Here is a 13,713-nt window from a genome sequence, read left to right as displayed (position 1 = left end):
GTTTTTGAAAAGGGGCTGATTACCTCCTTCACTAATAGTTAGATGTTAAGCTGTTTTGGGATGTACTTGGAATATTCTGCTGCATTCTGACAACAGCTTTGTGGAGAGGAAGAATTTGGATTTCTGCCTCCATCTTCAGTTATTCTGATTTCCATCCATCAGCCTCTCACAATAGAGAATTACTGATTTCAGAATGAGCAAAAATAATTGCTAATTTTTTTTAAATACAGTAAACTTATTTTGTCTCAAAATGCCAATCAACAGAAGGCAGTTCAAATAACTGAGTACTTTCCCCCCTGTTTTAATTTGAGAGATAAATTACCTGCTCTTTTTTTTTTTTTAAGTAACTCACAATAAAAAGTTTCTGAGCAAATCAAGTTTAATATAATACATCGGCTGGAGGAGGACTTATATGTTTGTCCATGGATCAAGAATGTATATTACTGTTAGTATTGCTAATGCCGAGTCACTGAAATCTTGAAGGACCTATGAAGTTATTGACAAAAAAGAACATCTTATTAATTACAGTGTTTAGTATATTTGATGCCATTCTACTTTCTGCACAATCTTTTCTGATAAATCTGAGCATTCATCTAACCATTTTCCCCAATAATCTTGGATAAAAGGGAGTTTCTTAGAGTTATTGCAGTTATCAGTAGAACCAGCTTCCTTTCAGCCTTTTGACTGTGAAGGTAAAAATGTCAGACTCATATTTGTGAAGAGGAGAGTCTGTTCCAAATATTTTTTCACTGCATTTTCTACCCCTAAAATTATGTTGCAACCTTGACATTTTTCCTCTATTAGTGCCTCTCAAATGTGAGAAGCAGCTGAACTCAGTGTATAATTACTTCTTGGGGGAAATTAGTGGCTCTGGCCTTTATTCTCTCCAGTCCTCATTTCTGTGTCACCTGCCTATCAGCACTCAGATCCCTTAATAGGTGCTAGTAGACTAATATCTAAAGGTTTACTTAAAAGAAGTATTATTAAAAGATAAAGGACATGAAGTGCTGGGAAACTTAAGAGATTTCCATCTGTAACCTCTATGTCTGTTTACAGGTTTTTCTTTTGTTGTTGGCCTTCCCATTTCAGCGAGCCCCATGGTCCATGGTGGCACTTCTTAGCATTTTTGAATATGAGAATTGGCCCAGCTTTTATTGTTGTCATAGTTGTTAAGACATTTAATGACCTTGACTTTTTATATTTCTATTCCTTATGTTCCCTGCTGGCATCAGTCTCTTGACAGTCCCTGCTCTTATATCCTAAGTATGTGGTAAAGATGGCAAAATGAGTCATTTTTAAAATTTTTACCCTCTTGGAGAGTGATAAATGAAGCTGCGTTTGTTCCAGTGAATAGTAGAATTTGAAATCCCACAAAGCCACCTAGGTTATTAGATGAATATCGCAGAGCTGCTTATTATGCACTATGGCTTAATGTAGATTATAGATGTGACCAAACAGTAATTAGCAGAGCTAGAGCTGTAATTAAACATTATTGTGCTGCTCTGTGATTTCTCCTTAGATTTCTGTTGCAAAGTAGAAGGAAAATGAGTAGTCGTTCCAAATCCGTAGGTGGATTTCCTCACTTTTTCCCACCCCCAAAATCTCACTTAATTAGCTAGATAATTAAAGTCATCCTCACACAAAGATCCTGAACTCTACTTAGTAACTTAACTCTGATCAGTAAGGGCAGCTTGATGCACACACACGTTAATCAGCTCCTTCCGTGTATTGTTATACTTAGTGATCAGTTCAGCTAAGTTTCTTCTCTTCAGGTTTAATTTCGCAATGGTGTTTTGTATTTATATCTTAGATGTTGTTTTCTGGATCTGTCAGTATAGAATTGTGAGCCTGGTTGCCTGGTTTTGTCTAGAATGTTAGTAGCTTATCTTTCCCTTGGCCTCTCAGCAGTACTGAATAACCTAAAGCCTAACAGGAAATGAAACCACCTCCAGAAAAGAGCTGTCTGTGATGGCTGAGAGAGTGTGCAGGGGACCCCCTGCAGACTTACCTCCCTGGGTACTCGGGATTGCTGCCTCAGCAATGAACTGGGTTGGCAGTAGGACTTGCCCAAGTGAGGCAATCAGGAAATTCACAGGAGTAACCTAGAAGGTTTAGGCCAATTTCTGTGTCCAACAAAGAAGACAAAAAAATTTCTCTGCTAGTAAAAGAAAGATATAAAAAAGGGAACAAACTGCAAGCAAAGGAAATGCACATACTGTCAAGCTGCTTCTAACTCAGTTCTCCAAGAGAAAGAACCAAGACATAGAGGTACGGCCCCTTTCTAGTATCTCTCACGGGTAAAATGTCCAGGAACCTTTCTTTCCAAAGAGTTAATGAACCGCTTTTTTGTAGCTTTCCTGAGAGGGCTTAGTGATTAGAGCCAGAATCCAGCACTACACAGTAGCAGCAGGAAATCCGGTTTACTTTTTTTGTGTTGCTTTCACCTTCAGATATATTCATAGTAGTTTTAAAGGGTCTTTCAAGGTTTCAGTACCTCCCAAGAATGTTGCCAAGTTAAATTATAAATGCCTGATTTTCAACAGTGCAAAAACCAAAAATACCTTTTGGCATTTACCGTTACGCAGAAGATTCATCATTCAGGCTTCTACTTTCATTTTATAAGAAGAGTGGAGTTAGGGAAGTACAGGGTGGATGCATGTAATAACAAACAGATAAGGATAATGTTTTGGCAGCTTTTCAAGGACCAGAATTAATCAGAATCAGTGTTTTGGCATTCTGTGGACTCTTGACAGTGATGATCTGCAAATAGCACTGACTTCCAATCCAAGACGTCAGAGCTGGCTGTAGAGAATGGGTCCAATACCCAGATCTCAGCTTCCAGGGTGGTATTGGAGGCCAGGAAAGTGTGTGTTCGTGCATATACGTGTTAAGAAAAGGGAGATGGATTATAGTAGGGTGGTGGTCATGCAGTAAACTATTCTAGAACCAGAGTTCTGTTGCAGAGTTGCCCAGCAGCTTGATTTATGGGTGCATGTGTGCTGGCTCTGAATGTAGGTATGTTGAAGGAGTACATTTAACCTGGAGTAAAAAGTCTTCACAAGGGAAACAGGGTCTGAATCCTTGACTCTCATTTTCTAGGTCTTCTGATTGATTTCATACTTAATCTCTAGGGAAGATCAGTCAGTGTGTGTACTGAGGGCTTTTGCACGTGCAAAACACTGTTTAGTTAGGATGTGGGCACTGTTAACTCAGTGTTGGTACTTTGTCAACCTGATAGATGCTAGGATTTAAAGAGTTAAGGGATTATTACTCTTTATTACATCTTTTCTTCTAGCTCTAGATGTGTTGCTTTCTTCTTGGAATCCAAGGAATTGCATTTTTGGTGAGAGGTTCTAGTTTTGGAGGTGGATTGCTGGTTCTTGTGGTTGACTATTCCTGTGTATGTGTACGTAATCGACTTCATCTGCAGACTGCTATGGATTGGCCTCTAGATAGTGACAGTACCTCCTATTTCTTACAGATAAATTTAATGTTAGATTCACACTCCAAAATGCCAGTCTCATTAACCAATCAGTGTTATAATCTCTGTGGGTTAAAAAAACCCCATCAGATTACTCCCAGTCCTCCTATAACTTTTAAGTAGATTTCTTCTACCTGAAGATGAACTAAAGATTTAGTCCGCTTTTTGTTTTTTTAACATTTCTTTTTAATTTTAATTTTTTGAGGGGAGCAAAGGAGAAGGTAATTGAGCTTATTTATTTTTAATGGAGGTACCGGGGATTGAACGTAGGACCTTGTGCCTGCTAAGCACGGAATCTACCACTGAGCTAGACCCTCCCCCCAGGTCTAGTCCTCTTGAAATGGCATTCCTGGGGTCTGGATATTTCTTCCCCTCTTGATCCCCACCTGTATTCTTGGATTTTATACCAGATTAATGTATTATTTGTTGAATGATTGGAGGGAAGCAAAGTGGTAGCAGTAAAACATGCCTCAGAAGCTGAGCCTTTGTCATCAATCTATGTGTGCTGTTGCTGTTGAAATCTAGCGCTGATTCTCTTTCAGTAGAGCTTTTAAAATAAGATGAGGTTTGGGGTTTTTTTAATACACTTTTGGCCAAGCACAGTTTATGAGGAAGATCGTTGATAAGAAATAGAGCTTCTCGTAGCCCAGGGTGTGCTCATCTAAACCCCTAGATTTGTAGTGTTATCATGAGCTAGAACTTCACAGTAAGGACCGAGTCTTATATTTAAAGCCCTGTGCACTCTGGCAGGAAAAGATGTTGGACTGGATTAAATGCAGAGAAAATATTTCCTCTAAATGTTCTCGCAACTCAGCTACAACTTTCTCTTCCTCTGCAGATGGAGTCCCCTGTCTCCACACCAGCAGTGCTGCCACTGCACCTTTTGGTGCCAGTGGTCAGTAATGACATCTCATCCCCCTGTGAGCAGATCATGGTTCGTACCCGATCAGTTGGGGTCAACACATGTGATGTGGCTCTGGCCACAGAGCCAGAGTGCCTGGGCCCCTGTGAACCTGGGACAAGTGTCAACCTCGAGGGCATCGTGTGGCAGGAAACAGAAGATGGTAAGTGCTACGTGCGGCTTTCCGATCCCTTCTCAACCTGCTTCTGTCAACAGGGGCTTGTTGTTATAAATAATACCAAGTATTTACTAGGAGTCACAAGTGACCATAGTTTGCTGGTGAGACCTACCCAGAGGATTATAGCAAACTTCTCTGAAATTGCCCAGCTTCTAGAGATTGCCAGTTTGAAAAATCAGTTATCTCCCCTTCATAGCTATTCAACAGTGTTGGCCCTGGTACTTACACACACATTTGGTAGGTGCTGGCCATGTAATTCAGACTGTGTCTGTACACTCCATTTTCCTTGCTATCATTTTATGTAGGAGAATTTGAATATACATGAACTTTTGGGTCAGGCTTAAAGATGAAAAGTAATAAAAGGGCAGCTGTGGGAGTCAAGGAAATGGAAAACAGGCACTCTTAAGTTGACTTAGTGTTGGCTCATTGAATATGCAACTCTTGCCGTTTTTAACACCTGGAGGTGCAGCCAACTCCTTCCCACTGGTTGCCTCATTGCCCAGCCACCCACACCACTTCATGCATCTGTCACTTAGTGCAGATTTTATAGGCCTAGGCAACAGGGAATACTGTTTACTTGGTCTTGTTTTCATGCATCTGCTACACAGTTGGCTCACCGTATGGTGCTGCTGCCCAAGGCTACCATCTAGACTTCCTGTATGTTCCATTTGCCCCTGAGAATGGAATCTCTTCTGTTTTGTAAGTTCATAAACCTGAACAAATAGGGGGCAAAGGGACCTAACCAGGTATTTCAGATCCCTTGGTACCATCTGTGGCAATCTGATTTCAGTATATATTCTTTTTATAAAGAATCCAAGTCCTTGTCATAGAATGTGTGGTTAGTGAGGCTGGCCCTCAGAGTCCCATCAGGTCTCTGCATCAGTAACCAGACTTTCAAAGTGTCCCCATTCTGAGGAGTTTCGAGGCCCAGAGGAGCACAACTAATTATCTCTGATTATCATAAGCTGTCTTGTCAGTCTGCCCATAGAAATTTAGGCATTTCATTCTGGTCATTCTAATAAAAGTCTGTTTCTCTGAATATTTTGTTGTGATTCAGTATTTAAAGTCTTCATGCAGTAGGTGCTAATGTGACACAGGTTAAAAATTCTGTGTTCTTGTCATTAGCAATATAGTGAAGTTTAAGCTTATAGAATAACAAACATTGCTGATGAAGTTTTATTGTGTGCCTAAGACCATAATGCAAAAAGGAAAAGAAAATAATCCTGTTGTGTTAGAAACTGATGCAGAGACAGCAGAGAGAGAGAGAGGTTGATCTAGCGGTTGACTCTATATGTGTGTATACAGTGTGCAACCTAAAATCACAGGTGGCTGCCTCTGATTTTTGAAAAATTCATCTGCCTTTGGCCAAACATCTGAACAGCCAGAGTCTGTTGGAATGACAAACATATACAGACCACAGCTCTGGGCCGCCAAGCAAACTTCGGGGCCTGTTGCCTCATCATATTGAAAATACAAAACATCAATATCCTGCCAATTTACTGTATTCTGCTCATCTGTGTGATCATGACTTTCTCCAAGGGCAGTGTGCTTTTCATGTATGTGAATCTGAGAGTTCACACTGAGAGTGGGGCTAACCCTTTCACCCTCCTGAGAACAGTGGTTACCTTTTTATCTGAGGATCCTGTTCTCCCTCCTTGTCAGTGGGGATGTTGGTGCAGTTTTTTGTTTTTTGTTTTTTGCTTTTTAATTATTTGCTCTGAAAGACTCTGGTTGTTGCTGGCAGCCTATTACCAAGATCCCTGTTACACACTTTAAATTCACGCTGTATTTATATCATAGTTTGCAGTGTTGTATATAATTATACTTTTCTATTAATGTCTTTCTCTTCCACTGTTCTTAAAGTTCTGTGAGCTCAGAAACTGTGTTTTGCTCACCATTATATCCCTAGTACTTAATGCCTGGCACCTATCGTAGGCCCTCCAAAATATTTATTTGAGTGAATGAATGCTTGCACCTGTGTGATTGTCATTTCTGGATCCATTCATATGTATCTAATAGGTACTGTAATGTCAAATACTTCCAAAATTCTATACCTTCTCAAACTCAGAATAAACATTACCCTCACCAGGTTTAAGATCACTCTAATTTATTTAAACCTATAAGATGTTTAGTTCTCTTAGTTTTAACACCTTATTTTCTCCCACTTATATTGTGTTTCAGAGCTTAGTACCTCACTTCTTTCTTTTTCTTTCATCCCAAGAGAAAGAATCGTTCTGCAATTTTACACTCTGCTTTCTGGTCATCCCAGAGGCCCTTCACCTGAACTGGCTGTTGGCAAAGGTCTGAATTGGAATCAGAGTTGGTTCAGATTCCTTTTGATCTTTAGATAACAGATTTTCTGCAAAGATCATTCTCTCAGATATATAAGAGCTAGTGTACTGAATCAGTTCTCAAGTTAATAATAAGAACTATTTACAGATACTTAAAAAAAAAATCCTTCTAGCCTTCTAGGTTTTTTGTTTGCGCTCCAACTCTTTGTACTTCTTTCTGTCTCTCTGTCCAACATACTTCTTCAAATGGAAGAACCTGTACAGCTTAGAGAGAAGCCATGAGTGCTTGGCCTCTGAAGGGAAATGAGGATCCTGAGGTCCCTGTAAAACTGAGCCACCTTGCAGAGAACAGGTATAGGGGTCATGGCCTCAGTTCTTCCTCATTTCTTTGTTCACCTGTCTGGCAGCCTTGCTTCTTTCTTTCCTAGCTCTCACTGTAAACCTTGTCTGGAGGCATTTGGAAATTCCTGCAGATCCTATCTCTTTTTAGGCCATTCCTAATTCAGCCAGCACTACAAAGATCCTCCCTAGGTTCAACCTTAGGACTATTAAGAAGACCGAAGTATAACCTGGAGTGTTTTCCTTGGCTTGAGACTTACTCTTAGCACTTACACAGAGGCCTGATTCCCCTTGATTTCACTTTGTCCCACCTCACTTCAAATCAGAATTAACAGGTCCCAAGACTATTTTTGGTTCACAAGTCTTACGTTGTTTCCAGGACCAGGGTTAAGGTATCAGAAATCTTAAGGCAGACCATATACTTCTGCTGAGGCAAAATTGCTTACTGGCTTCTATGGTATTTTAAGGAAAGGCAAAGCTGACTTACTAGATAAGAATTCCTGAAGTGCTACAGGGTCTCCTTTTTAGACCGCAGCACTAAGTCGAAGGCCATCACTAACAGCATATTTCACTTTGGCAGATATACTTTCTAGAAGAATTTGTGATACAGTGAAAAGAGCTCTGGAGAGAAAATCAGGAGACCTCTATGTCCTTGCCACTATCATTGTGACCTTGGACAAGTTCCTTAACTTCTTTGAACCTTAGTTACCTCATCTCTTAAATACAGTTGAACTAGGTGACCAGTGAGGACATATCCAGCTTTTAAGTTACTACACTTAAACCTTAGAGTCAGCATGGATCCAGTACTACTTGATTATGGCATATACCAATGGACAGTTTCATATACTACTCATGAGAATGAAGACTGGAAAATATTAATACCATTGGTGAGATTTTATTGTACACTTGCTTCTATAGATTTGTTTAATCAGAAAAATTGAACTATTTACCTTGCCAGTCTCAAACTGAAGAAATATCCACCTCCCATTTTTCAGTACCTGACCCCAGACTGACAAGTGAAAGAATTCACAAAACTGAGCTAGTTGGTTTTGATACAAGTTTATGCTAGCTGACAGAAGCTGAGTTCACAGTACCGCTTAACAGTCCCTTCATCTGCCTGTTACGTTCACACTCCCCAGTACTTACTTCATTCTCAAGATTCATTAATCCATTCCATTCTCTCTTCAGGCTCTTAAACAACCAAGGTCAAAGCTACCCACCTACATCCTCCAGCTTCCCTTCTATTTATTAAAATGTACTTTTTATTGTTATTTCCTTTTTCTCTTCTTATTCTGAAGATTCTTTGAGACTTTATACCATGAATTTTATCTACTCTTCTTCATCTTCATTCTTTCCTCTCCTGTTTAAACTCTTTCCCACTGTGACACTTCCTTACAGTGAAAATACTTTCCTCATCCTTGCTACCCCTTTGAACTACTGACCTCTCCCCTTTTCTTGCCTACTTGCTATTGCTGTTTTCGATCTCTTTTTACCTGCCCGGTATCATATAACACCTTGCCATCAGATTTCTTCTGCCACTATTTGAAACATTTCTCATACCAATGATCATCTGTTTTCCAAAGGTCTTCTCTGTCTTTCCTTTACTTTTAGAAGCTCTGCTATTTCTTCGTTCTTGGAGATCTTCTCTCTTGCCTTTGTAATATTGCACTTCCCCAAATTTCCATGTCTCTTTCTAATTAATTTTTCTCTTTATCTTGTGTCACTCCTTCTTCTTTCATGTATTCATTAGGTTAGAAACTCCTAAAACTGATGGGTTTTAGGATGCTGAAATACTGATCGTTACTGTCCTGTTGTTTTCTAGATGGGACCTGTGGCAGCTGGTGCCGCACTCCCTTTGCCTGACAAGCAGCCTCATCCGCAATATATTTTTTCACTTACGGTGTGTGCCATGGTGAGGGAAGTTGAGGAAGCATTGAGTTAAGGATGGGATTTGGCTGCTAGGAACAGAAAATGAAGTAATAATGATTTAATGTAAGAGAATTCTGAAGATAGGCAGTCTAAAGCTGTTACAATGGCTTCACAAGGAGTTCCAGGCTCCTTACAGTTACTTATTTTTGCAAAATTGCTAATCTAGCTCTAGCCAACATGTGTACTCCCCAAGTTTGAAAACAGAGGAGAACGGTAAAACAGCATCTGCTTTCCACCTAATCTGTTTCCCTTTGACAAGCTTTTGAACAGTTTGCAAGCCTCTGGTTTTGTGTATTACACCTAATACATTGAAAACCCCAACAGACCACTGGAAAAAAATTTTTTTTAACTATAGTATAGTTGATTCACAATGTTGTATTAGTTTCTGGTTACAGCAAAGTGATTCAGTTATATGTATGTATTTTTTCATATTCTTTTTCATTATAGGTTATTATAAGATATTGAGTATAGTTCCCTGTGCTATACAGTAGGACCTTGTTGGTATTTAAAAATATTTCCCTTTCAATCATCATATATGTTTTAAATAATTCAGAAGAATCGTGTATGACGTTTACCCAGACAGTTAACATTTCTGTTGTTCTTCCTCCATTCCTGATGTTCTGAGAGTCCCCTCTATTGTTTTCCTTCTGTCTGAAGACTCTCCTTTGGTAATTCTTTTAGAGCAGATCCACTGGGAATTAATTCTGTGAGAACGTCTTTATTTTACTTTTATTCCTAAACGATATTTTTTCCTGGATATAGAAATCTAGGTTTACATTTCTTTCAGTACTTTAAAATGTTCCGTTTCCTTTTCACCTTCATGATTTCTGAGAAATATACAGTCACTTAAATTGTTATTTGCCTATAAAGTAATATGTCATTTTCCCCTGTTGTTTTCAAAGTGTTTCTGTCATTTGGAGCATTTTGATTATGATATGTCTGACATGGATTTCTTTGAGTTTATCCTGTTTGAAGGTTCGCTTAGCTTCTTGAATGTGTAAATTTGTCTTTTTTCAAATCTTGGGAGTCTTTGGCCTTTGCTTCTTCATTAATTCTTTTTGTTTTGTGCCACCCTCTTTCTCTTCTCCTTCTAGGACTGCAGTGTCATGACTATACACCAATCCTTATTTGTTTCCACCTAGAATTTCTGTGTCTGTTCTTCTCTATTAGACTATAAGATGGTTAGGCCAGGAACTGCATTTTATATATCACGATATTTCTCCAAGGATTAGTTCAGTCTTTACACAGAAAGTAAAATAATCACTTAATATTTGATTAATAAAATTGTGTAGGTAAAACTTGTCATTTTTTTTGGTAACCTCTCTTGGGCTCATTTGCTAGTTATTGATTAAAAATAATGAGGAATTTTGTAAGGTGCTTTCTTTTTTTTTTTTTTTTTTTATAACAGTTGCTCCCAGCACCAATTTTTTGAAATTACAAAAGTCAGAGATAGAACCTCTAGAGATTTTCAGAGGAAATGGTTTGAAATTATACTCTGAGGAACTTGAGCATGGAGGAACCTCAGAAGCAGTCATAAATAAGGAGTGAGGGGTGCTGAGTGGACAGGCCCCAGCCCCCACCTCTGCTACCCCAACAGATGAAACCCAGAGGAGTTCTACTTTGGGGTGACTTATATGTTAAGCTCCCTTGTAAAACTATGTTTGAAGAGGAGTCTTCTGTTTTGATAATCATTTATCTAGGTTCACCCTCCCACTCCACGTTGAAATCCTCTTACAACATCTCTGAAATCAGTCTGGTCTTCTTTTGCCGGAATATCAGAAAGACAGAAGTTGTAGTGCTGTACCACGTTTTTGAAGCTGAAGTGAGTGCAGCTGCCTTATATGCCAGAGTGTATGAAAAGCTGAATTCTAGCTTAATGATTTGGTGGGGAGGAGAAAGTTTTCAAGTTTTGCACTTGGTGAAGGTTTTGTTATATATATGGGTAAGCAGACATGGAAAAGCTATGCATTTCCTTCTCCACATCAGGGTGTACATTTTTATTCCAGCAACTAGCAGTGTCTGAAACTGAGAAGAATTGTGTCCAGGAATAATAGTGCCTTAAAGGCATAGTCGTGCAGAACAAATATCTCTGAATTAGAGTCAAGAGAGTTGGATTCCAGAACAGATTATACATTTAGCTAGCAGTGTGATCTTGGATAACTCTCTGAACTTCTCCTGCCCTTAGATTTCCTACTTATAGGGGCTTGGGCTACATCTGCCCTACCCAGTAGAACTTTTGGTGATGGAAGTGTGCTCTCCAAAATGATAGTCCAGTGACACGTGGTATTGAGCACCTGAAATGTGGCACCTGGAACTGAATTTTTAATTTTATTAAATTTAAACATTCACACATAGCTAGTAGTTTACCATATTGAACATCTTATGGGCTAGATGATCTTTAAGTTATATATACCTAGAAGTGTATATATGCTCTTGAGAAGAAGAGTCATCTGTGGGAGGATGAAGAGACTGAGTAAACAGCTGACATCTACACAGACCAGGGTGACTTCTGTGTGCTCTGTGTGCTGTTACCTGGGAGAACATTTGGCTCTGCTTCAAACTCTGTGTTTGAGCCCTGTACTTTGGTCTGTGGGCTGCAGCTTTCTCATTATCAGAGTAATAGGCAGTGGTTTTGCTTAGCAGGAAGTTAGTTTGCCTGTGGTAGCTCCGCTGAGAACCTGTCTCAGCCGATCTTCATCCTCAGCTGATTGCAGATCCCAGCTGTGGGCCTTTGTCCTTCTCACTAAAAGGAAGAGGCTGTCCATTAACCTTTCATGGAAATCGTAACCTTAATAGTTACCCTTGGTTTATTCTGTTTGATTCTGATGTAGGAAGTTATGTGTGTGGACCATGAAATATCTAATTTTAGCTACTTATACCAGAAAGTAAAGATGGTTCTCAGCTACTGATTTTTCTTTTTCCTTGGCTGTAATTAATGCTCTTTCACTTTCAGTCTTGCCTCAGGCAGCTCTTACCTGGAGGGAGATGGTGTGCAGTGACCAGGGTTTCTCTACTGCTTAGCCAGCTGCTTACTAGCCTGACTCTTGCAGAAACAGCTCTACCAATAGCACAGTCGTAAAGAGCCTAGCAGCCATTGTCTGGCACCACAAGTCTTCATAGCAACAGACCACCACATGGCAACAGCAGCCACACAAAGAAAGCATTAGGGAAATCAATACTTACTTTCTCCCAGCCCCTCCTCCACCCAAAACAACAGCCAACACATTCTTCCCACCTGGCAGTTAACTCCCAGGGGATGCTTTAGGGCAGTTACGTGTTTGTGTACCCTTGTGGATTGTGTTATCTGTCCACTGTCTTATATTTAAATCTTGAAGCCCTAAGGAAAAATTTCAGTTACAGACTTTTTTGCGTTTCATTTTGCAAATTGCAGAATAAACTAATCTCCCTTTTGTGCACTCTCACCTACCTCCACCCTCCCCTCCAGCAAAGGAGAGTCAGGCAGTGAGTTGGCCAGGCTGCAAGCTTGCCAGATATGTAAGGCTTGTTTCAAATGAGATTCTTTTGATATTTCAGTAACAAAACCCTCTCAGATGGGTTCAGAGACATACCTCTGTTGTTGTTAATGCCATCCTTTAACAAATAATTTAGTTCATCTACTTCTCTATGAACCCCAGTAAGTGATACCTAGGCAATAAATACAGTTCTGATATAAACTGGGGCTAATCACGAGCCCCAGCTAATTTAGCTTTGGCATGATTCCAAGGGGAAAAGGCCCCATTTGAGAGCCTTTGTGTTTTCTTGCCCCGTTGATAAGGTTATTTAACTAGTCTGGGCCTCAGTTTGCTCATTTACAAAATGAGGAGGTTGGACTACATCTCTTTGTGGTCCTTCCAGCTCTGATATTTATAACTGATCATTTCTGTGGGACAGAAGAGGGAACTGTCTTTATTAATCATGGGTTGTGGTGAGGGCTGCTGGAAGATGTTGTTGGACCCTCCTGTTTCAGTGCTTACACTGCTAAAAGCAGGTCCTGGCCCTGCCCTCATTGATAAAGCTGATGGGCAGAAGCTGTTAACAAACTTGGCAGCTAGCCTTTTCTCTCATGGCAGCAGTTTCATACCAGTTCAGGCAGAGCTTTTCTCCAAAGTCACTGCTACTGCCTCTTAATGATACCAGTGAGATATTTTCTCTCTCCCTCTCTCTCTCTCTCTCCTGTCTCTCTCCCTACCCACACCTCCTCTCTGTCTCTGACTACTCCGTGAAACAAGACGCTGTTCTCCACCTCTTCTGCTACTTTGTTATCCCATCTCCCATAAGCTCTACTGAACAAGGAAATCGTAGGGCATCAACTTTATAATTTAGGCAGCTGGAGATAATTTCCCCAGGATAGGGTGGGTAGGTAGCTGATTCCCCTGGCATGAGGCAGCATTGCTAAATGGCCTTGTGTTCTGTCTGCCAGGCTTTGGCTTTGTTAGGCCCATTGAGGCCTCTCTGTATTTGAGTTAAATTATAGTGGCAAACCAGGCCCATGTACTTTTAGAGGGTTAGGGGTTAGAAAGAATGGAAAGTGTGTCATTTATAGGCCCCTGCTACTTGCTAATTGCATAAGGAATCCACTGTCCCTGTGCTTACT

General features: G+C 40.0%; 1 protein-coding gene across 4 annotated transcripts in view; it reads left to right on the top strand.

Annotated features, from left to right (window-relative positions):
- ZNF609 (zinc finger protein 609) overlaps positions 1-13,713 on the top strand; it is a 187,665-nt gene that overhangs the window by 128,315 nt on the left and 45,637 nt on the right. For all 4 annotated transcript variants that reach the window (XM_074366338.1, XM_074366339.1, XM_074366337.1 and 1 more), the window contains one exon: positions 4,320-4,545. In XM_074366338.1, the coding sequence (XP_074222439.1) occupies positions 4,320-4,545 (226 nt within the window). The remainder of the gene's footprint in view (positions 1-4,319; positions 4,546-13,713) is intronic.

Source organism: Camelus bactrianus, chromosome 6, assembly GCF_048773025.1.
Source record: "Camelus bactrianus isolate YW-2024 breed Bactrian camel chromosome 6, ASM4877302v1, whole genome shotgun sequence".
Lineage (NCBI taxonomy): Eukaryota > Metazoa > Chordata > Mammalia > Artiodactyla > Camelidae > Camelus > Camelus bactrianus.
Note: the sequence above shows the minus strand (reverse complement) of the source record. Positions and strands in the feature narration are given on the sequence as shown.